Source organism: Ursus maritimus, unplaced genomic scaffold, assembly GCF_017311325.1.
Source record: "Ursus maritimus isolate PB19 unplaced genomic scaffold, ASM1731132v1 scaffold_32, whole genome shotgun sequence".
Lineage (NCBI taxonomy): Eukaryota > Metazoa > Chordata > Mammalia > Carnivora > Ursidae > Ursus > Ursus maritimus.
Genome location: NW_024425786.1, coordinates 4,059,180 through 4,082,078, shown reverse-complemented (window position 1 = coordinate 4,082,078; position 22,899 = coordinate 4,059,180). Strand labels below are relative to the sequence as shown.

The 22,899-nt window shown below is 58.0% G+C and overlaps 1 protein-coding gene across 1 annotated transcript in view; it reads left to right on the top strand.

The window, feature by feature from the left end:
• Positions 1 to 16,232, top strand: part of CHD5 (chromodomain helicase DNA binding protein 5) — a 55,194-nt gene extending 38,962 nt beyond the window's left edge. The window contains exons 24-41 of the mRNA XM_040645694.1: positions 59 to 169; positions 512 to 684; positions 1,157 to 1,331; positions 1,694 to 1,786; positions 2,000 to 2,088; positions 2,394 to 2,527; positions 2,948 to 3,092; positions 3,478 to 3,637; positions 5,267 to 5,346; positions 5,600 to 5,717; positions 11,121 to 11,210; positions 11,858 to 11,995; positions 12,266 to 12,374; positions 14,187 to 14,319; positions 14,668 to 14,863; positions 15,672 to 15,835; positions 15,958 to 16,072; positions 16,179 to 16,232. Coding sequence (XP_040501628.1) covers positions 59 to 169; positions 512 to 684; positions 1,157 to 1,331; positions 1,694 to 1,786; positions 2,000 to 2,088; positions 2,394 to 2,527; positions 2,948 to 3,092; positions 3,478 to 3,637; positions 5,267 to 5,346; positions 5,600 to 5,717; positions 11,121 to 11,210; positions 11,858 to 11,995; positions 12,266 to 12,374; positions 14,187 to 14,319; positions 14,668 to 14,863; positions 15,672 to 15,835; positions 15,958 to 16,072; positions 16,179 to 16,186 — 2,231 coding nt within the window. The 3' untranslated portion in view covers positions 16,187 to 16,232. The remainder of the gene's footprint in view (positions 1 to 58; positions 170 to 511; positions 685 to 1,156; positions 1,332 to 1,693; positions 1,787 to 1,999; positions 2,089 to 2,393; positions 2,528 to 2,947; positions 3,093 to 3,477; positions 3,638 to 5,266; positions 5,347 to 5,599; positions 5,718 to 11,120; positions 11,211 to 11,857; positions 11,996 to 12,265; positions 12,375 to 14,186; positions 14,320 to 14,667; positions 14,864 to 15,671; positions 15,836 to 15,957; positions 16,073 to 16,178) is intronic.
• The last annotated feature ends 6,667 nt before the right edge of the window (positions 16,233 to 22,899 follow it).

Below are 22,899 nucleotides of genomic sequence, written 5' to 3'. Positions count from 1 at the left end.
GGCGGCCTCTCTGGGTGCTGCCCCCCAGTCCTGCAGCCCCTCTGACTCTGTCCTACAGGCATGATGTCTCAGGGCCAGAGGCCTGTCACACCCATCCCTGATGTCCAGTCCTCCAAAGGGGGAGCCCTGGCTGCCAGTGCCAAGAAGAAGCATGGCAGCACCCCGCCAGGTAGGAGCTAACTCAGCCCAGCTCCCAGCGCCTCCTGTGCTTCCAGTGGCTGTTCCTGGAGAGGAAGCATTTCTCCCCACCCCGCCCTGCCCCTTCTGCATTTTGTCGTGCTCTCCTGCCCGTCCCCACCGGCCACTCGCTAGGGTAGCCGCGGACTGTCGGGTGGGCAGGCAGTGGGGCTGTTATGGTGCAGGTTCCGCTTTCTGGTCATCGTGCTCCTCCGCTGCAGCCTCTGCTGGGGGGTGGGAAGGGCCAGAGTCAGAAGCCTGTCCCTGTGGGGTCCCCACGGTCGGACCTGGGCACCCCCATCTGTCCCCTCATTCTGCACCCTGCCTGCCCCAGGCGACAACAAGGACGTGGAGGACAGCAGTGTGATCCACTATGACGATGCGGCCATCTCCAAGCTGCTGGACAGAAACCAGGACGCCACGGACGACACGGAGCTGCAGAATATGAACGAGTACCTGAGCTCCTTCAAGGTGGCGCAGTACGTGGTGCGCGAGGAGGACGGCGTGGTAAGCCCGCGGCCCCGCCCCCGTCGCGGCCCCGCCCATCTCCGCCCAGCAAACTTTTATCTCCTGAGGGCCAGTCTGTGGGTCTTTCTTGAGTGGCCTCTCTGCTTTCTCCTCTACTCCCACCGTCCTCCAAGCCCTTCGTGCTAATTATCGTTCAGGAACCGGGGGGCCTCCTGAGGGCGGGGGTGGGGCTTACTCAATTCTGTACCCCAATACCTGGCACAAGGCCAGGAAATACTTGTGGAGTGTAGGAATTAATGAACGAACTGATGAATGAATGAATGAATAACTGTGACAGGAGCAGGATGAAGACCATTTGGGGCTGGGGTGATCAAGGTGGCTTCCTGGAGTAGGCAGGCTTTCAGATTGATCCCTGAGTTCCTGGAGGGTGAGGTGTGGAGGCAGCAGGAGGCTCCCAGGGGCCTGTGTCTGCGGGTCCTGCCGTCATGGGCCCCCGTGCCTGTGTCTCCAGGAGGAGGTCGAGCGGGAGATCATCAAGCAGGAAGAGAACGTGGACCCCGACTACTGGGAGAAGCTGCTGCGACACCACTACGAGCAGCAGCAGGAGGACCTGGCCCGCAATCTGGGCAAGGGCAAGCGCGTCCGCAAGCAGGTCAACTACAACGACGCCTCCCAGGAGGACCAGGGTGCGTGGCCCCCGCAGGCAGAAAGCACGCGGACGCCCGAGAGTAGGGAGTGTGGGGGCTAGTGTGCATGTGGGGGGTCTTCTTGGAGAAAGGGGGCTTGGAGCAGGTGTGGGCTGTTGGGTGTCGGGGAGAACTAGATAGATAGTGGTCCCGTGACTTCCTTGGGCAAGCCTCAGTTTCCCCATCTGTAAAAGAGGGAGGGTCATGGTACAATATCTTAGGATATAGTGCAGGGCTGGTGGGATTCAGTGAGCTCACAGGAAGTTCCCCTGGGGCTGTTTTCATTGTCTCTCTCCCCACTGGGCTGGGGTTTGGGGGGTTGTTGGGGCTCACTCTGTGCCTTTCCACGTGGCCCTTCACAGAGTGGCAGGACGAGCTCTCAGATAACCAGTCTGAATATTCCATCGGCTCCGAGGATGAGGACGAGGACTTTGAGGAAAGGCCCGAAGGGCAGAGTGAGTCTCAGGGCTGCTGACCCTGGGGTGGGGTCCAGACCTGTGTCAGGGGCTGATGGTCAGGCTGGGGTCCCCTGGGAGCATCAGGACAGTCATCCATCCTTTGGGGGATGTCCTGAGGGATCCTGCTGTCCTGGGGTGAGTTGGTGGGTAGGGTGGGGGGTCAGGACACCCCGGGCTCCAGTGAGGTGTTGTGGTGGGGCTACTTCCCAGGTGGACGGCGACAATCCAGGAGGCAGCTGAAGAGCGACAGGGACAAGCCCTTGCCACCTCTTCTTGCCCGTGTGGGTGGCAATATCGAGGTGGGACCCGCCTGCACACCCTTTCCCCAGCTCCCCTTCCCCCTCCTCAGAACAAAGAGCTCACCTCTGCTACACCTCTGGGGTATGGAGCAGGGGTGGAGGCAGGAGGGCGAGGGGCTTGCCCAGGGTCACAACTGTGTAGAGGTGGGGCCAGGACAGACCCTGGGTCTGGGCTCTGCCCTCTGGGTCCCGCCCAGCTGGAGGCCCCTGCCTTCTCTGTGCTCCTCCCTGCCTCTTCCCCTCCATATGCCTTTCTCCCCATCCCTGAATTTTCTGTGCCTTCACCCCACTCCCTGCCCACCCAGGTGCTGGGCTTCAATGCCCGGCAGCGGAAGGCCTTTCTGAACGCCATCATGCGCTGGGGCATGCCCCCCCAGGACGCCTTCAACTCCCACTGGCTGGTGCGGGACCTTCGCGGGAAGAGTGAGAAGGAATTTAGGTAAAGGGGCTGAGGGGGTGGCCCAGGGTGTAGCTGCCCAATGCAGAGTGGGTGGGCTCCACGGGACGAGACTGCACGACGGGCATCATTTGTGCTCTCGGCCTGGGCTGCTTGTCTGGAGGATTCACTGTTGTCTGGCCTTCTGGTGGCTGGGGTCTAGGCCCGGGCAGGGCTCATTTGTAGAAAACATTGACCAGCCACCTCTGCTAGACCAGATCTGGGGCAAGGGCTGTCCTAGGGGTTCCCTTTCCAGGGGAGGCCCCCTCTGTCCTTTCCTGGGGGTCTGACCCAGCAGGCCTGGCTGGGAGGCAGGTGATGGATGATGGTTCCAGCCAGGGGGTTTGCTGGGGGTCCTGCCAGCCCTCTCAGAGGGTCCTCGCTGGCCCCCCACTCCCTGAGCCCCAGTCCCCCCCACCCCAGAGCCTATGTGTCCCTCTTCATGCGGCACCTGTGTGAGCCGGGGGCTGACGGCGCAGAGACCTTCGCGGACGGCGTGCCCCGGGAGGGCCTCTCGAGGCAGCACGTGCTCACTCGCATCGGGGTCATGTCACTAGTTAGGAAGAAGGTGGGTGAGTAAGCCTTGCCCGGGCCTTTCCTGGCGGCCCCCCATGGCCCTCGTGTGCCCCCTGGGGGTCAGCGGGCAGAGGGCAAGTGCCTGGCTCAGGACACTGAGTCAGGCTAGAGGGACCGCTCTGAACACCTGTCTGGGTGGGGGTGGGAAGGCTGGAGGTGGGGATGGCAGGTCACAGGGCAGAGGACACAGAGAGATGGGGGTGGGGGTGGGGCCTGGCACGGCAGTTTGTGGTCAGAAGTGCATTTGGCTCGGCTAGCCTTGGGGGGAGGTGGCATTCATCCCAAGCCTGGGACACCCCCAGTCCCACTGGCTGCCCGAGGCCCTTAGGGCTGAGCTGAGACCACCTCCCTCTCTCCTTCCCTGCCTCCCGCCCCAGGTTCAGGAGTTTGAGCATGTTAACGGGAAGTACAGCACCCCGGACTTGATCCCTGAGGGGCCCGAGGGCAAGAAGCCAAGCGAGGTCATCTCCTCGGACCCCAACACGCCAGTGCCCGCCAGCCCTGCCCACCTCCTGCCGGCCCCACTGGGCCTGCCAGGTCTGGGCTCCAATGAGTGTGTGGGGGGGCACCTGGGGCACGGCGGGTGGCAAGGCCCCAGGAGAGCCTGGGTCCTCCGCACGACCCACGTCGGACAGCCTCCCTTCCCCCCACGAGCTTCTGCCTGCAGAAATGTTGCTCTCCTCAGACTTTCTCTTTTTAATGGCTATTCGTAGACCAGAATTCGTAGACCTGAACATTCGTAACTACTGTTGAGGAGTTACTGGTACATTCCCAGGTTGCATCGCTTCTAATGCTGGAAGGTTTTTGTACCCCAGAGAAAACCTCGTACCTGTTAGCAGTCACTCCTCGTCCCTTCCCCCGCCAGCCCCTGGCAGCCACTAATCTTCGTTGTGTCTGTGGCTTTGCCTGTTCTGGACCTTTCCCATAGATGAAACTATATCATATGTGGCCTTCTGGGTCCGGTTTTGTTCTCCAGCCTGTTTTCGAGGTTCGTCCGTGCTGTAAGGGGGGTCATTGCTTCATTCCTTTTCATGGCCGGATACTACTCGGTTGTATGGATGAACCCTATTTTTGTTTATTCGTTCGTCAGCTGATGGATTTGGGGTTGTTTCTACTTTTTGGCCAGTGTGAATAATGTGAGGGACGCTGCGAGTGGCGCGTGGCTGTGAACGTCCGTGTTCGAGCGAGGACACATCTCTTCACTGCCTCTCTTGCGCGTGTCGCTAGGAATGGCCTTGCTGGATTGCAGGGTGTAATGTGCGGAGGAACTGCTGGATTTTTTCACAGTGGCCACGTCCTCTTACATTTTCCCCAGCCACGTATGACGGTGCCAGTTTCCCCACATCCTCACGGAACATTTGTTGTCTGACTTTTTGCTTGTAGCCATCCTAGTGGGTGTGAAGTGGTATCTCCCCGTGGTCTTGATTTGTGTCTCACTGACGGCCGAAGATGTTGAGGATCTTTTCATGTGCTTCTGGGCCACTTGTGTATCTTCTTTGGTGAAATGTCTTTTCCAGATCCTTTGCTCTTCTTTGATGGGTTATCTCTTTGGTGATCCATGCATTTATTTGGGCAAAACATCTTCTTCTCTCAAATGAACCTCGAAGGCCTGGCGCTGACCTACCGATGCCAGGTGACACGTGCCGCTTCTGGGCACAAGTGTGCCCTTTGGAGTGGACAGGCCTGGGTTTGGTTCCTGGCCCTGTGAGAGCCCCGTTTTCTCATCCGTGATGTGGGACAGGCTAGTGCCCACTTCCCAGGGCTACTTGGAGTACGAGAGTCACCGGCACTTGGCAGGCTGTCGAGAATCGGCCCAGTAAGGGAAAGCACATGGCTTGTCAGCCAGCCGGAAAGCGGGAACCACACCCAGCTGTTCTGGCTCCTAGGCCAGCCTCCACCCACCTCACCTCCCTGCTTTTAGGTGGGGAACCCTGCTTTGGGCAACCCTGTCCCATCAGCCTCTGGCTTCTGCCTCACTGGGCCCAAGGTCCTCCAAGGATCCCCATGTCTGCAGGCTTAACCTTGGGTCTGTGGCTCACCTGGTTCACCTGTCCTTCTCCTGGAGGTGCCTGGCCCAAATGGAGCCACCTGGTACCCCCGTTTCCTGCCCTTCACCCCGTGCCTGCCCTCGCCCACCTATCTTACCTCTTTCCTTTGATCTTTCAGACAAAATGGAAGCCCAGCTGGGCTACATGGATGAGAAGGAGCTGGGGGTTCAGAAGCCAAAGAAGCCCCCAGAAATCCAGGTATGGAAGGTGCTGGTGTCTGGGCCCCTGGGGGGTGCGGGTTGGGGGTTGGGTCTGGGGACCTTCTCAGCCCTTGCTTGGGCAGCTGGAACCCAGGCCTCCGGACACCACATCGGGGCCTCTGGGTTTTGGAGAGCAGGTTGGGAGCGCAGATGGGAACCAGGAGGGTGGGTTCCCAGCCCGGCGCCTGTCCTCTGCCCTCCACACTACTGAGGCCCCAGGCCTCGCAGCATCCCGAGCCTGTCCTCCCCAGGCCCTGCCAACTGCCCAGGACAGAGTGGAGGGCGAGGACAAGCATGAGAGCTCAGATGGCAAGGAGCGGCCGGAGGAGACGGAGAAGGCCCCGCCGTCCCCAGAGCAGCTGCCAAGAGGTGCGGCTTCCCACGGTCACCCCCCCGGCCCCCCCGCTCCACGTGGCCTCTGGCCTCAGCAGCCCTGGCTCAGAGGAGGGCGGCCAGCGGCCAGGCTGTGTTCCCCTCCGTCTCTCCCTGGCTGGGCGGTGGGCTCAGTCCTAGCCCAACAGGGTCTCCAGGATGAGGAGAGAGCCAGGGGCTCAGGTCTCTACGGTGGATTTCACCTTTTCCTACGATGCCGAGTTCGGGGGTTTTCAGGCTGTCTTTTTATTAGGATTTCTAACTCTGTTGCACCGGGGTTGGGGCCCATGAGTCTGTATGGTATTGTTTCTACATGGTGTCGATGAAACCTGCTTCCTGGCATAATATGGTCTTGTGACACGGTGTGCTTTTGAATTATGTAATATAGTATGATTTTGTAAATGGTCACGCGTGCTTGAAAAGATACGCCTATTCTCTGAATCGCCGGGTGCGAGGTTCTAGATACACGTGTCAGATCATTATCTTGTTCGAGTTTCTTATATCCTTACTCATTTCTGGCTTTGCTTTGACCTGTCAAGACTGCAAGACTTGTGTCAGGATCTCTCACTATGACTGGATCGGTGTCTTTCTCCTTGTAAGGCCAGAGTAGGCCTCGTATCATTTGAGACTGGTTGTTAGGTGCATATTGGCTTAGGTTTTAGATATTTTTCTGGGAAGTGTGCCTCTTACATAATGACCCTTTTGTTCCTCCTGATACTTTTTGCTTTAAGGTTTATTTAGGCTGATTCGGATGATTTTGTTGAGTTTACATTTGGTATATGTTTTAATATCCTTTTACTTCAAAAAATACATGTACACACACTCTTTTATGATATAATCACACAGGATACAGTTCACTTATTTTATTAATTTATTTTTAAAGATTTTTTTTTTATTTGAGAGAGAGGAGCGAGCAGGAGCAGGGGGAGGAGGGGGAGGAGCAGAGGGACAAGTAGACTCCCCACTGAGCGCAGAGCCCGATGTGGGGCTCAATCCCAGGATCCTGAGACCATGACCCGAGCGAGCCAAAATCGAGAGTCGGACGCTTAACCAACTGAGCCACCCAGGTGCCCCACAGGTCACCCATTTAAAATGTACAAGTTGGTGATTTTTAGTATATTTGCAGAGTTGTGCAACCACCAGCACAAATAATCTTAGAATGTTTTCATCACTCCAAAAAGAAACCCCACGTCCATTAGCATTTGTTACCCATTTCTTCCTCTCCACCCCAGCAATCACTCATCTACTTTCTGTCTCTATGAATTGGTGTGTTCTGGACATTCCATGTAAATGGAACGTCAAATAGATGCCCTTTCGTGTCTGGCTTCTTGCACTTAGCTTCATGTTTTCCAGGTTCGTCCACCTTGTGGCGTGGACCAGGGCTTCATCCCTTTGTCCTCGCTATAAATACAGTGCATTAGTATTTATCCAGCCATGAGTTGATGGACATTTCAGTTGTTTTTAATTTTTGGCTGCTGTGAACATTTATGTACCGTTTTTTGTGTGGACATAAGTTTCAGTTCTGTTGGGTATCTACCTCGGAGTGAAATTGCTGGATTGTATGCTAACTCTTTGTTTAGTATTTTGAGGAACTGCCAGATTGTTTTCTCCAGTGGCTGTACCGTTTTACATTCCCATCAGCAATGTACGAGGGTTCTGATTTGTCCACGTCTTTGACAATGCTTGTCTTTTTTTTTTTTTTTAAGATTCATTTATTTGAGAGAGAGAGAGTGAGCACAAGCGGGGTGGGGGGGAGAGGGAGAGGGAGAGGGAGAGAGAATCCCAAGCAGACCCCCTGCTGAGTGCAGAGCCAGGTCCGCGAGGCTCAATCTCATGACCCTGAGATCATGACCTGAGTCAAAATTGAGAGTCAGACGCTCAACCGACTGAACCACCCAGGTGCCTCTGACAACATTTGTCTTTTGATCATAGTCATATCAAATGAGAAGGGGTGAGAAGGGGTATCTCAAATGGTTTTGATTTGTATTTCCATATGCATAAAGATGCTGCGTTTCTTTTCATGTGCCATTTGTATATCTCTGTTGGAGAAATGCCTTTTCAGGTCCTTTGCTCATTTTTATTTGGGTTATCTTTTTATTACTGAGTTGTAGGAGTTCTTTATAGATACATGTTCCATATCAGATATATGATCTGCAAGCGTTTCTTCCATTCCTTTACTTTAAAACATTTTTTATTGAAGTATAGTTGACATTTATTCCTTTACTTGTAATCTGTGTAATTACATTTTAGGTATATGTCTTATAAACTGTGCATAGCAGGGTTTATCTTCAGTTCACTCACAGAATCTCTATCTTTTAGCTGGCAAGTTTGATCTCTTTACATTTATTGTAATAGCTAGCTATTTGGATGTATTTCTACTCTCTTATTTTGTACTTTATATTACCCTTGGCTTCTTTTTCCTCCTTTCCTGCTATCTCTTGGATTGATCAGACTTTTTTTATATTTCCCTTTTTGTCCTTAACTCCTTCAGAAAGTGTATAGTCAATCCTATTTTATACTCTTAAGCTTTTAACATGTATCCCTCTTGAATAAGAGAAGGGCTGTGGGTAGCCCCACTCCCTTTCCATCTTCCACATGCTGCTGCTCAGTGTTTTAGTTTCAACTTGTTTTCATTTCCCAAATTTGTTATGGTGCCTATTTCTAAATCTTTAATCCTTATTTAGATCTTACCATTCTTAGCAGTTTTGTGTTTGCTTTCTTGTTGATCATTGCTTCCTAAAGTGTCTTTCTTCCTAAAGTAGACCCTTTAATGGTGCTTTCAGCAAATTTCTGTGTGTGGAAGATTCTCTCATTGCGTGTTATTTTCCCCTTTACTCTTGAATAATAATTAGCAAAGGACAAGATAGGATAGGGGTTTTCCCTCAGCACTTCTTTTTTAAGTAGGCTCCACACCCTGTGTGGAGTCCAACACAAGGCTTGAACTCACACCCCTGAGGTCAAGACCTGGGCCAAGATCAGGAGTTGGATGCTTAACTGACTGAGCCACCCAGGTGCGCCTTCCCTCAGCACTTTGAAGATGTTTATTCCCTGTGTATTCTGGCTTCCACTGTGCTGAGAAGGCTGCTTTCAAGGTAATTGTTGTTCCTTTGTGGGAAATCTGCCTTTTCTGTCTTTCTTGACATGATAAGACCACTTTTAAGATACTCTGTTTGTGTTTGGTCACGTGTGGTTTCACTCCAATGAAATTTTTAATTATCTTGCTTGTGATTGTGATTTTTAAAGCTGAGCATTATGTCTTTCATTGATTGTGAGAAAATTCCCAGTCATTCCCTCTTTGAGTATTGCCTTTGTCCCCATTATGTTTATTTTCTCCTGGCATTCCTACTACTCATCGATTCCTTCATTCATCCAGCAAACATGTATTGAAGGCCTGCTGCGTGTTGGGTGCTATCCTGAGTCCTGGGGACACAAGCAATACACCAAAATAGCCCAGCCTTCACGTGGATTTGTATTCTAGCCGGGTAGGCAGGCGATCAGCAAACAGAAATATGTCTTTGTTCAACAACAAACTCCAAATGTGAGGAAGAAAAGAAAGCAGGTACAAGGTTAGCCAAAGATGGGGGCTGGTGGATCTGTTCTGTCTCTACTTCTTTTTTGCCTCTCTGGCACAGCTTTTCTTTTCTTTTTTAAGATTTTATTTATTTATTTGAGAGAGAGAGAGAGCGCCCACACGCACATGAGTGCACAAGTGGGGGAAAGAGTAGAGAGAGAGGAACAAGCAGACTCCCCTCCGAGCACAGCACCTGGACATGGGGCTCGATCCCAGGACCCCGAGATCATGACATGAGCCAAAGTCAGACTCTTAACTGACCGAGCCACCCAGGTGCCCCTCTCTAAGGCTTTTTGAATCATCATTAGCTCTAGCTTCTGCTGTTTGCTTTATCCTGTTTTGTTTCATCATACTTGCTATTTGTGTTATTTTCTGTGGCTGCAGAACGAATTATTATAACCTCAGTTCTTCAAACAACTCCCACGTACGAGCTGACAATACAGTGGGTAACAAGTCTGACTTGGTGTGGCTCGGTTCTCTGCTGAGGGTCTCGAAAGACCAACATCGAGGTGTTGGCTGGGCTGAGTTCTCGTCTGGCAGCTCAAGGGGAAAAACCTGCTTCCAAGCCCACTCTTGCTGGCCGACGTCAGCTCCTTGGGGAGGGGGCCTGAGGCCCCATTTCCTTGCCGGCTGTCAGATGGGGGCTGTTCACTGATGTTCTTTTCTGTGACTGGTTGGAGAAAACCCTGCTTTTCGAGGACTGGTGTGATGAGGTCAGGCTCACCCAGGTAATCTCCCTCTTGGAGGGTCACCTGTGCCCCATCCCACGCCCCACTTGTACTCCAGGGCCCGGAAGTCTTGGAGGACATCTCAGATTTCTGCAATGAAAATGTTTAAAATGTTAATGATTGTGTATTTTATTTCTAGAAGTTTTAGCTGGCTTTTTCTAGTTTCCCTTTTTTTTTGTGGACTTGTCTTATTATGGATTCTTGTCTTTCTTGTCTCTCTCGCTGGTGGATGGATACATGTTTCTGAATTTTGGTTGGGTGCACCTTTATCAGGGATTGTTTTATCCTTGGGAGCCCTGTGTCATCTGAGTAGAAGGAATGTCCCTGCTCTATTTCCAGAAGCCCCAGGCCCTGTGGTGTCACTGGTGGACTGGCTGGTTTGGGACCAGTTTTTATGGCACTCTCTCTGCTGGGGTCGCAGGGTTTAGATTCCACGGTCATGGTCATGGCCACGGCAGCCCAGCGATGGGACGTCAGACGGAACTTTCTGTCTTTCGTTGATTGCACAGCCGCTGGAGCGTGTTGTGTCGTTGGAGGGTGTTGGAGAACCAGGGCAGGTTCTCTGATCTTTGGGGCATGTAGTCTCGTCCTCCCTGTCTGCATGTCGAGACGCAGCCCCAGCCCCCCAGGCCTCTGCCTGGCATCCACTCACCCCCTTCTCTTTATGGCACCGACAATTTCCTTGTCTCCCTGTGAGCTCACTGCGTGTTCTTCCAAGGTGATAGATTTTGTCTGACATTTCTGGGTGTTTGTAAGAGGGCTTTGTGTTAAGGAAGTCCTGCCGTGTTGCCCGAATGTGGAGTCCTCTGCTTATCGTTGTGGTAGGGAGGATTTCGAGACTGTGCCTTGAGGAGTTTGGGGGTGGGGTGCTGCTGGGGTGGCGGTGGGAGGGAAGGGGCAAGCCGATGGGTGTTGGGGTCCATGCCCCCCATCCCTGCCTTCCCAGAGGACCCGTCCTTGATGGCCCCTGTTGGACTCCTCAGTAACGTGATAGGTGGGATTCTATGTGTGGGTGAAATGGAGTTGGAAAGCCACCAGCCCGGGGTCCCCTTTGTCTGTCCTGGACCTGTCCCTACTCAGCAAACACCCTTTGTCTTGCAGAAGAAGTGCTTCCTGAGAAGGAGAAAATTCTGGACAAGCTGGAGCTAAGCTTGATTCACAGCAGAGGGGATGGCAGTGATTTCAGGCCAGGTTTGGGGCTCTTGTGTGTGCTCTGTCCTGTGACCCTTGGGCTCTTGAGGGCACCGTCTGGACCCTGTTGGGCCTCCTGCTGCTTCCATGGGCGCCACCATCCATCCATTAACCCACCCACCCACCCACTGGCACTGGTGGGCAGGAGCCCGGGCTCCCCAGCCCTCGGCAGGGGGGAAATGCCACCCCTCTCCTAATCCCTCCTGTGGTTTCAGCCACCACTGGGAGAAAAGTGAGCGAGCCATAGAGCTTGGTCTGGAGCATTTGGGGCTCAGTCAGAGACTTTGTGTACCTGTAGGTGCTGGAGTGTTCTGGAACACTTATCCTCAGATGGGACTCCCCCGGACAGCACTGCTGGCCTCTAACTTAATGTGCACTTTTCACAGCACTCGGCCCTGGGTTCCCAGGTGGTCCTGATTGAGTGGGGGAGCAGCACCTGGGCCTGGAGCCCACCCTCCCTGCTCAGGGCAGAGAGAGGGGCTGCTGGTTTGTCTGTTTAAAATCCCTCTTTGCTGTGAGCCCCTTGAGGACGAGGAGATATGGCTCCCACTTGCCTTTGGGTCCCCAGTCCCCGGTGCTTGGTGGACAGAGGCCCCTGGGCAGTACCTTTCAGATGGATAAATGAATATGGGTCCATCCTCCCGTAGATGACACCAAAGTGGAGGAGAAGGAGCCCATTGAAACACAGCAAAATGGTGACAAAGAGGAAGATGAGGAGGGGAAGAAGGAGGACAAGAATGGGAAGTTCAAATTCATGTTCAACATTGCAGATGGGGGCTTCACAGGTATTGGGCTGAGGCTGTGGGCAGAGAGCTGGGTGGTTTTTGTCACGGGCTTCCTAACTCTGTGAGTCCTGGGAGTCTGGGCAGATGCTCATTTTATACTAAAGTGTGAATGGTTCATGAAAGTACAGTATATAAGCTTTACTGGCAACCCTGGAGTACTGAACTTCCAGGGCTGGGGAGATGGTGGGTATGAGGAAGACACTCTCCTACGCCTGCCTCTGTGAGGGACTGGGGGGCACCTCATTCCGCTCCCCTCGGCTGGCTTCCCAGAGCTGCACACACTGTGGCAGAATGAGGAGCGTGCTGCTGTGTCCTCGGGGAAAATCTACGACATCTGGCACCGACGCCATGACTACTGGCTGCTGGCGGGCATCGTGACGTATCCTTGGCCAACCCCGGCGGGGCAGGACTCCGGCCTGTTCCTCTGAGGACCTCGAGGAGGGACATGGGGTGTGTGGGGTGAGGAGTCAGGAGCCAGCGCTCTGGATCAGGTGCTGAGGACCCTTTACTGGTGGTGATGGGGACGACGGTGATGACCACGGCTGTGGCTCGTGCCTTTATGCCCCGTGCTCACTCCGTCTGCACAGCAGCCTCGAGGGGCACCACTGTGATTCCCGTTATACAGGGGAGGAAATGATGCTCAGAGAGGCCACGTGACTTGCCCAGGGACACACAGGTAATAAGCCTCAGCCCATCCCTCTGACTTTACAACAAATAGCCCTAACTCCTGGCTGATACATACCTCCCTTCCTCCCAGTAATGACGCCTGAAGGGGGCATTGCCATTTACGGTGGGCTCGTAGTCATTCATTCAGTCTTGATTGCTCATCTCCTACGTGCCAGGCGTGGAGAGTGCAACCCTGAACTGCATTCCCCAATCCCTGTCTCCCTGGGGCTCACATCCTGCTGGGGACAGATGGGGAATGCCGTAGGGTAGCGAAGTGTGGCGTTCAACAGAACAGGACAGGGCAGGCAAGGGGCAAATGGAGTGTTGGGGGTGGGGATTGCATTTTCTAATGGGTGCTCAGAGGTGACATTTGAGCACAGACCTCCCAGGGGCAAAGGGAGGGCCTCACAGCTGCCCACAGAAAGCCCCTCAGCAAAGCTGACCTGGTTATAGGAGAGGGGGAGTGTTCTAGAATAGGGGTCAGCCAACCTTTCCTGGAAGGGGCCAGAGAGTGAATGTTTCAGGCTTTGCGGAGTGATTACTCCTCTCTCATTTTAGCAGAAGCAGCCACGCGTGATAGTAAACCAGTGAGTGAGACCACCTTCCAGGAAAAGTTTAAAAAAATGGGCTGGGTGCCCATGTGGCCTGGGGGCCGTAGTGTACTGATTCCTGTCGTGGAGGTGAAGGTGTTTGAAGCCAGCCTGCCTGGGTTCAAATCCTGACTGTGCCCCCCACTAACCGTGGGACCTTGGGCACGATAATTTTCTTGTGTGTCCTTGTTCCCTTGACGGCTCTCGGGGAGGACCCTTCCTTGCCTCCCGCCAGCTTCTGGCGGCGGCTGTCAGTCCTTGGTTCTCTGGGCAGCTGCCCCATTGCCGTCTCTCCCCTGCACTCACATGGCCTTCTTCCCTGGGTGTCTGTGTGTCTGGGTCCAGATGTCCTCTTCTTAGAAGGACGGGAGTCACTGGGTTTGTGCCCACCCTAATCCAGGATGACTCCTTTTTTTTTTTTTTTTAATATTTTATTTATTTAGTTGACAGAAATAGAGACAGCCAGCGAGAGAGGGAACACAGGCAGGGGGAGTGGGAGAGGAAGAAGCAGGCTCATAGCAGAGGAGCCTGATGTGGGGCTCGATCCCAAAACACCGGGATCACGTCCTGAGCCGAAGGCAGACGCTTAACAACTGCACCACCCAGGCACCCCCAGGATGACCCCTTCTTAACTACATCTACAAAGACCCCATTTCCAAATGAGGTCACAGGTGTGGGCATTGGGACTTGAAGTTTCCGCCCTCCGGATTGTTAGGACGAAGGGTGCGGTCCCTGAAGCCTCAGTGCTGTCTGGGCCCCTGAGGGCACCTGTCGGGGTCCGCTGTCCTGTCACCACCATCAACTTGCTCACCTTGCAGCCAAGGTTAATGACGTGTCTGAAAACACACAGCCAGGATGCTGAACCCAGGCTGTTCCCCCCTCGCCCTCCCACCTCCCACCCCATGGCCCGGTTTGCCCTTAACGGTGCCCACCAGGCACGGCTACGCCCGCTGGCAGGACATCCAGAATGACCCGAGATACATGATCCTCAACGAGCCCTTCAAGTCTGAGATCCACAAGGGCAACTACCTGGAGATGAAGAACAAGTTTCTGGCCCGCAGGTTCAAGGTCAGTCCCCGAAGGCCAGAGCCTGCAGGGGAGGGGCTGCTGCAAGAAGACAGCTGACATGGGGGGCCCGGGGCAAGGCAGCAGCAGCCCCCTCCTCATATATCTGGACGTGGGCCAGGCTGTCCACCATGTAGTCAGTCATGTAGTCGATCAATGAACAGTGTGTTGGGTCCTGGATCTGGCCCAGGGCCCCCTGGGCGGGTGTCCCTGCTCTGGGTGATGGTGCAGAGAACCCAGATTGGTGAGAGCTCCAAGAGAGGGGCTACGAGCAGACCAGGGCCCGTGGGGGTGGGTGCTGGTGGAGGAGGGGCCAGGCCAGTGCTCAGTGCCTCCGGCCTCATCCCGCAGCTGCTGGAGCAGGCCCTGGTCATCGAGGAGCAGCTCCGGAGGGCCGCGTACCTTAACATGACCCAGGACCCCAGCCACCCCGCCATGGCCCTCAACGCCCGCCTGGCCGAGGTGGAGTGCCTTGCCGAGAGCCACCAGCACCTGTCGAAGGAGTCCCTCGCTGGGAACAAGCCGGCCAATGCTGTCCTGCACAAGGGTGAGCGAGCCCACTTCCCAGAGGCCGGCTACCTGCCTTCCTCCTGCCCTGTGGGTCCTTGGCCGTCGATGAGGCCACTGATGGGGCAGGGGTCAGCCCAGAGGGTGTAGCCTCCTGGCCAGGATGGGACAGTCCATCATCCAGTCCAGGGAAAGTTAGCCCCTCCCTTCTCTGGACTTCTCGAAGTCTGCTCCCTGTAGGCCCTGGTCTGGGGGTCTAACTCAGAAGTCTATTCGATTTACACACTCTTGCTTATCAAGGCCTGACAATATGCTTTAAACACGGCGTCTCTTTAATGCTCGTAATATCCTTAAGTGGTGAGGTTTATTGCCCCGTTTTAAAGACGGGGACGTCGATGCTCAGGGTGGTGAAGTAATTGGCCACGATCTCCTGGGATTCAGACTCCTGTGCTCCAGGTCTTCAGCAAGCTCCCAGGCTGCTTAGAGGGATGGGGGAGGCCAAGCTCACACGAGAGCCCCTGGACTTGCTGAACCCTGCTGTGTCTGGGAGGTGTCTCCTGAGGCAGCGGGGTCCCGGGCCGCAGGCCTCCCTGGGAGTTGGGGGGCTGGTGGAGGGCCTGGCGGAAGCCCAGCGTTGGCTCAGAGTTTCTGGCTCTCCCTGGGCAGCCCTTGGGCCCCTGGGGAAACGTGCTGTTGGCCCAGGTGGCGTGTCTCCGCTTTGTGGGCCTGGAGGGCCGGCGAGGAGCGCCCTCTGTGCCAGCGGCCGGGGAGGGCGATCGCCCCCTCGCAGATGAGCACCAGCCCACTGGTGGGCCGCAACTCCTCCCGTCCCCCCTTCCCTCTCGCAGTCCTGAACCAGCTGGAGGAGCTGCTGAGTGACATGAAAGCAGACGTGACGCGCCTGCCCTCCATGCTGTCCCGCATCCCCCCCGTGGCCGCCCGCCTCCAGATGTCGGAGCGCAGCATCCTGAGCCGCCTGACCAACCGAGCCGGCGACCCCACCATCCAGCAGGTCAGGTTCGGCCCGCGCGCCCTGGGCCCGGTCCCCGTCACGCAAGCCCTGGGCGCCCCTGGGTGGGGGCTTGGGTGGGGGGTGTGGGACTACGACCTTTAAACCTGGGTCCTTGCCTCCAGGGCGCTTTCGGCAACTCCCAGATGTACAACAACAACTTTGGGCCCAACTTCCGGGGCCCTGGACCGGGAGGGATTGTCAACTACAACCAGATGCCCCTGGGGCCCTATGTGACCGGTAGGTGCCCGCTGCTTCTGGGCAGCCCGTGCAGGGGCGCCCCTTGGGGGCCCGGCCTACCCCCCCATCACCGCAGGCAAGCCGAGCTTCTCTGTCTCTCTCACAGATATCTAGCTGTCCCCGCGATTTCCCTCTGTTGCAGTGCTCATTTCCAGCTGAGGTAAGCCTGCCCCTGCACGCCCCACCGTCCCTTGTCCCCCTCCTCGGGCTGCCGAGTCGGGCCTGGCCAGGATCGGCCCTGATGCCGGCGGGCGTGCTCCCGTGTGTCCACAGCAGTGAGTCCGCCCCAAACCCGGTCTGCACGGCTCCGCCTCCACTGCCCGGCGGGGTGGTGGGCACCCCAGGACATCGGCTGCCCACCCAGGGCAAGGGGGGTGGCTTAGGGTGAAAATGGCTAAGAGAGGGGAGCTTACTCCCGGAAAACTGCCAGTTCACTCTGGCCTCCTCCCCCCAGGCCCCCCGCTTTGGGGTGGAGGCGCTGGGGGTTTCCAGCCTGACTGCCCCCTCAGAACGCTCTCTTCCCAGGGCCTCTCTGGCCCTCCAACGTGGCAGGGGGGCCTTGGCTCGGGAGCTCCTTCTGATGGGAGGTGGCTGGGACAGGTGGTGGGTGCTCCCCTCTAACGCAGACCTGGCCGCGCAGCCGGGTGACCATGACTGGCCTCTTGCAGCCACGCCCGCCGGGCCACCTGCCCGACCCCCACAGGAGAGAAAAGCTACCGCCTTTTTAGGAGCCTTGCCACCTGAGTAATGCCATCCCATGGGGGACAAGGCCCAGCCTGGCTGGGCCGGAGCTCAGAAGTGCCACCTCATCACCATGCCAGTGTCCCCCAGCGTCACACCCACCACACCGGGACGTGCCCCTCGGCTGCTTTGCCGGACAACTTCTTAGAGGAGATTTCATTTCTTTGTACATCTTTTGCACTTTCCTATTGACGACTTGAACGAAGTCTGTCTTGATATAAAAGTTGAGTGACGTATGGAGGGGTCTAACCTGCCACACTCATGTCTCTCTGTCAACGGGCTCCAGACTGCGAGGGAAGATCCCAGAAACCCTGCTGCTGCCCCGTGGACTCGGCCCGCCTGGACAGTCCTCCGTGTGCCCCCACCCACCCCACCCCGTCTGTACTGCCTGACTGCCCGTGTTCTGGCCCCTGCCCCTCGGGGCTCCCCCGTGCTGGATGGGTCAGGACTGGGGAGTGGCTGCCCGGCCCCAGGGTAGAGACCTCGGCTGGTGCCCGGGGCTGGGGGTGTCTTCCGCCCCCTTCCTGCTGGGGCTGGAGACCACCAGGTATGTGCTGTCTCTGGGGGGGAGGGGAGCCTGTCAGCAGGTGTCTGTCCCTGGCCCAGCCTGTCTTGCAGGCCCTGGACTCTGTTAGCAGCAGTGGACTACGGCCGGGCTGCCGGGAAGGCCACATGCAGCCTGGGCCCCTGGGAGGGAGGGGAGAAGCCTGCACACGTGGCATGGGGCCGCGAGAGCCTTAGTCTCAGCATCTGCGGGAAGGGCTTGCCCTCTGTGGGGATGTGGTTAGCATCCTAGCAGGGCAGGTCACAGTGGCACTGAGGGTGGCCCAGGAGACCCTGGTCCTGCCCTGTGCCCTGGGAGGCCCGTCACACCCCTTGTAGGTACACACTCCCTGTTCGGCCTCATGGCCACAGATGCAAGGAAACTTGGCTACCCCTTGGGGCCCGGACTTATCCCTGTCCTCCTGTCCTTGGAGAGGCCCCGATCAGGTCACTTGCCACCCGGACCGGGGCCACAGCTGCCCTTGCTGCGTTGTCGGAGGGCCAGGGGAAAGCTGGATGTGGAGGCTGGGGACTGGACCTGATGACCGTCCAGCCCTCCTAGCTGGAGCATCCCAGGCTTCCTGTGGGGAACCCCCACTGGGCCCCCTCCTGCACTCAGCCGGTGGTCTCCCGTGAGGGCCCCTGCTGGTGGGGAGGAGCGGGCCAGGCCCTGGGCCTGTGTCCTATGCTTCCTCTGCCTGGCTCAGCCTGAAGGGTTTTCCCAGCCTTGGACAGGGGGCTTCCTGGGGAAGTGTCCTGGCTACAGAATCCAGGAGGGGCCAAGATATGGGGGCCTGTCTGTGGGCCTCTTGGGCAATTAGCCAGGTCTCATGGGGTCCTGGGTGTCCTCTGTAAATGGCTCTCTGTGAATCCCTTGAGGGCTGGACCCCAAAGCCTCTTCCATCTTGGTGTTCCCTCACTTCAGTCTCAGAACCCCCGAGGCTGACTCTGCCTCAGGACCGCGGGTGGGTGCAGGGGCGAGCACCCCGAAGGCGGCACGCAGCTTTCCAGGCCGCATGCAGCAGCGCTGACCTTGCCTTCTGGGAAGGGCAGGGTTGCCCCAGGCCACTGGTTCCCACAGGGCTGTGAGCACAGGCTTGTGGTATCCTCTGCTCGGTGCCTCCCTGCAAAGGCTCCTGGTTCAGGCCACAGGCAAGGTGACCACATGAGCCCCCTCCCACCCTGGAGCCCTGTGACACTCCCCTCCCAGACCTCGAGTCAGCCCTGGGGCTGGCCTCATTGGGCACAGTGCTGGCCTCCCCTGGCCACAATGGATGGGTCTGGAGTGTCCAGCCAGGAGGCCCACGGTGGCAGGGCCGGGGCCCGCACCTCCACTGCCTTGCCCCAAGGGCTGGTGGTCCCCCTGCTGTCAGCCCTTCATCCCCAGGAAGCCTCTCTCTGTCCCCACCCCCCCATCTTTGCTTCCAGGCCAGGCCTCTCCCTGGCCCTCCTCTACAGGGCCAGAGCTCATGTCTGCGATGGCTAGGTCTGGGAAGGGCTCAGCTCTCCACCATCAGCACCTGGAGGCCCGGGGTGAGGTGGGGGGCTTCGGGCAATCGGGGAGTGGGTTTCTGGTCGGCTGGTTTGGGAGAGGAAAATGGATCTCAGACTGTTTTCTTCTTAGTTTCTCAGTTACCTCCTGCCACGCGTGGCGTCGGGGAGCGGGGCGTCCGCGGTCCTCGGCATCCCCCGGCTGGGGGATTTGGGTTTTGCTGCTGGCAGAGTGAGGGGCTTTGCATACGAGCAGAAGCCTACCGTGCCGGCCCGCGTTTTTGTTTCCAGCCACCCTATTATTTAAACCAGGCTGAGGGGGCTTTCCATCGAACCACCTGGGGGCCACAGTTGCGGAAAGCATTGCCTGCTGGGCTCCCGGGCGACGAGGGGAGCTTGGGCTGGACCGACCACGTCCGGAGGGCCCCCCTCTCGCACGCGCCTGCCCCGGAAGTGCGTTCCCTGTGAGCAGACCCTCCCTGCAAGCCACCCGCGGAAGCTCCTTTGCTTTCTGCAAGTTACGGCCAAGGTCCTGCTGATAGCCACAGCTGGTGCCGGTGCCCGCCCTCCCGCTCCTCAGGGGTCCCTTTCCAGGGTCCCAGGGGGCCTCCCCAGCCCGGACTGGCTGGTCGAGTCTTGCCCCAGTACACCGCAGCTCTTGCTCCCAAATGTCGGGTCCCAGGGCTCTTGAGGGCCTGAGAGGGTCGTGTAGAGGGTGGGCTCAGGGACAGGAGTGCCTCCAGCGATTGCGCAGGGGGCCTGGCTGGGAGGTGGGGGGCGGGGGAGGTCCCGCCCTTCCCTGCGCCTGTGGCTGTCCTGTGCCCACCGCGGTCTCGGCGAGGAAGCTGGCTCCTGCCCCATTTTATATCTCCGCAAGTTTACAGGTCGTGGTGCGTCAGCCCAAAGTCATTGGCGTTGTGTTTTGGGTTTTTTTCTTAGTTTTCAGATTTTTTTTAAACAAAAGTATTTTTTTAGGTGCGATAACCCAGAAAGGGCCCGTTGGGTGTGTGTGTATGTCCTGAACCCCTGACATGGAGATGGGGGTCCCAGCCCCCCTCGGCTCCTGTGTGCTGGAGATGAGGGAAGGGTCGTGCCCCCTGTGCATCGGAGTATGGGGGGATGGGGGAGCAGACCCCCACCCAGGTTGGCAGCTGGTCCAGCTAAGGGGGGCCAAGCCCCTGGCCCTGGGTACAGCCCCAGGCCAGCAAAGGGGCCAGGGACTTTTGGGGTGAGTTGGGAGGGTCCCAGCTGGGAGGGTCCTGGCCAGGGGGTTGGAGCTGGAAGCTGAGCCCCCGTGAGTGGCGACCCGTCCGGTCCTTGGCAGGACACGTGGGCGGCCGGACAGGGACTGCAGCCGACACAATCCCCTTTACTTTGTACTCTGTGTGTGTGTCTTGGTTTTCTGTGTTTTAATAAATCCTTTGGGAAAGGATTCAATCAAAGTGTTTTCCTCGATTCTCACTCATCTAGGGTGGGGGTGGGAGCTAGAGACGGGGGAGGCATGTGGGGGATGGGGCAGTACCTGAAGCCAGCTCCCACCTGAGAAGACATGGCCTCATGAGGCTGAGGGGCTTGCTGGGAAAGGGGGGCCCAGGAAAGGGTGGTGCCTGTCTCTCCCGCCTGCACCCCTAAATGCAAACACAACATGGCATCAGAGAAACGCTGAGCCCCCAGTGGCACCCGGTGGGCTCCCTGGACCCTGATCTCTCTGCACCCAGACAGCGAGCAGCTTCCCAGCAACAGAGAATGTGTGTGTGGAGGGTAGTGGGGGGGCACCCCATCCCCGAATCACTTGGGCTATGGGGGGCCTCAGAGTCCCCAGTCTCAGCTTCTCCCCAGGGCCCTTTTCCCCAACTCTACCCTTTGACCCAGGTTCAGAATTTCGGGGTTGGGGGCAGTCGGCCGGCCCCTGCAGGTGGCAGCCTTCTCCCCGCCCCCCCACTGCCCACAGACCGGCCCTGGAAATGAGAGGAGCAGAAAGCCGCAGACCCCCGCCAGGCTGGGGTTTTATTTGTCATTCCATAAATACGGTGGCTGTATCTCGGCTGTGTCGTCTGCAAGCGCGAGGCGTAAGGCAGTCTCCGCCTGCGGTAGGGAATGCAGTTAGCTGAGGGGCCGCAGTCGTTAAAAAAACGGGGAGAGAAGAAAAGCGCGTTATTTACATGACGGGAAGAGGACAGAAGACGCAGTAAGCCCCTCTGTCGTCCTCGGGATCTCGGATTCGCAGGGGATTTGGGATGAGAAATGGTGGGGGCTCCGTGTGTCAGCGAGGGAGACTGAGGCCAGCCCTGCCCTCAGCCTGGGCCTCTGTCCTGTGTTGGGTACTCCCCAAGGGTCCCCTTGGGCACACTCTGCCTCAAGGGGAGGGCTGGAGGCTGACCGGCGGGCAGCTGGGGCTCCTGGGGGGCCGCCCTTCACCAGGTGGCATGAGGCCAGCTGGCCTTAAACCCACCGTGGGGCCTGGGCCACTCCTACAGGGCCTGTCTCTGCCCGGCCTCCTGTCTCCAGACTCTGGCTGCCCTTGGGCCCACCTGACCCCCTCCCCCACACCAGCCCCCTTCTAAGTCGGGGGCCCTCCCCCAGGAAGCAGAACCCTGGCCTCCCTAACAGCGGCTGTGGGAAAAAGAGGACACGGGAGCCAGGCTGTGGATGGCACCCCCAGGGTCAGGAAGCAGCTTGGGTCCTGGCAATGGGCATTTCGGCCTTGGCGCAGCTCAACTCTGAGGGCCCTCGTCTCCCTCTGGCAAACCTGCGGCCTTCCCAGGTGTGGCTCCTGGTGAGGGGGGCAGCAGCCCCGCCCTCGAGCCCCACCGCAAGCCCTGGCCTATCTTCCGGCAGTGGGCAGGCCGGGGGCGGGGAGCAGTGTGAAGGGGGCCCAGCCACTCTTCCCCCAGCGAGGGGTGGGCAGTCTGGTCCCAGAGCACTGGTCCCTGCCCATCCCGTGCGGTGGTGGGGAGTGGCTGCAGGCCAGGGGGCCCTGTGGGGACAAGCTTGCCACACCCACAGTGTGCCTCGTGTTTTGGTGGAGATGACCCCCAGGGGCCTGGTCCAGGGGGAGGGGGGAGGGTTCTAGACTCCAGGGTCAGCACACATGTCAGGAACGGAAGTTGTTCCCCTCCCTAGGTGCCCCCTGCGTGTGTGTCTCTCCCAGGCCTCGGCCCCGCCAGGACTGGCCAGCAGGCCCTCTGAGAATGGCAGGAGGAGCCCCTCCAACAGCAGCTTGTCTGAAGGCAAAGCAGACCCAGTCACCTGCAGTGCGGGTGAAGGTGTTGGGGGTGTCAGGGTGGGGGCCGCCCTACGGCGTGGGCTCCTGGCCCCTGCCCCCACGTGGCCAGCAGAGGCCGATACCTCAGAACCGTGGGAGCTGGGCCTCCTGGCTGCAGGCGCCTCCCCTCCTCCATCTTCCCAGCCTGGGGCTGACGGTTCTGTCTGTCCTTCCTCAACTCTGTCCTCAGTCTGTTCCAGGCTGGGGGTGGGTGTACGGAAGGGAATGACTAACTCAGCCATCCTGCCCTCTTCACAGGGGTGTGTGCAGGTCCGGGGGTGGTCCTGCTGCCTGTCTGCCCAGGGGACAAGCTCTGGGCACCCAGACTTAGCACCCTAACGTGGGGTGCCTCACCCCGGCCAGATCCGAGGCCTTGAAGAAGGCACTGCTCCAGGGAGAGGCTCCTGGGGTCTTTTCGTAGATTGTGGGGGCTCCTGCTAGATGTTCAGGCCCCCCAGGCCCTGGGCATGCCGCACAGAATGCCCCAGGGACCAGCCCTCACTGAAAGGACCTAAGTGCGGTCTCTCTGCAGACCCGAAGGCCACTGCCCAGGCGGAGCGGAGCACGCTCCCCTGCACGCAGCAGCCACAGGCTAGCTACACAGGCGAGACCTCGAGGGCCTCCAGCGGCCAGGACAGAGGGGCGGTGGACGGAGCGCCTGGCCAGGAGGGCAGGTGGGGGCCCCGGAGGGATCCGGGCTGGAGCCCGCTCCTCAGGCCCCTCCCCCGTGCTCAGGGCTGCTCTGGGCACAGGGCTCTTCAACTGTGCGGGGCGGGGGGGGGGGGGG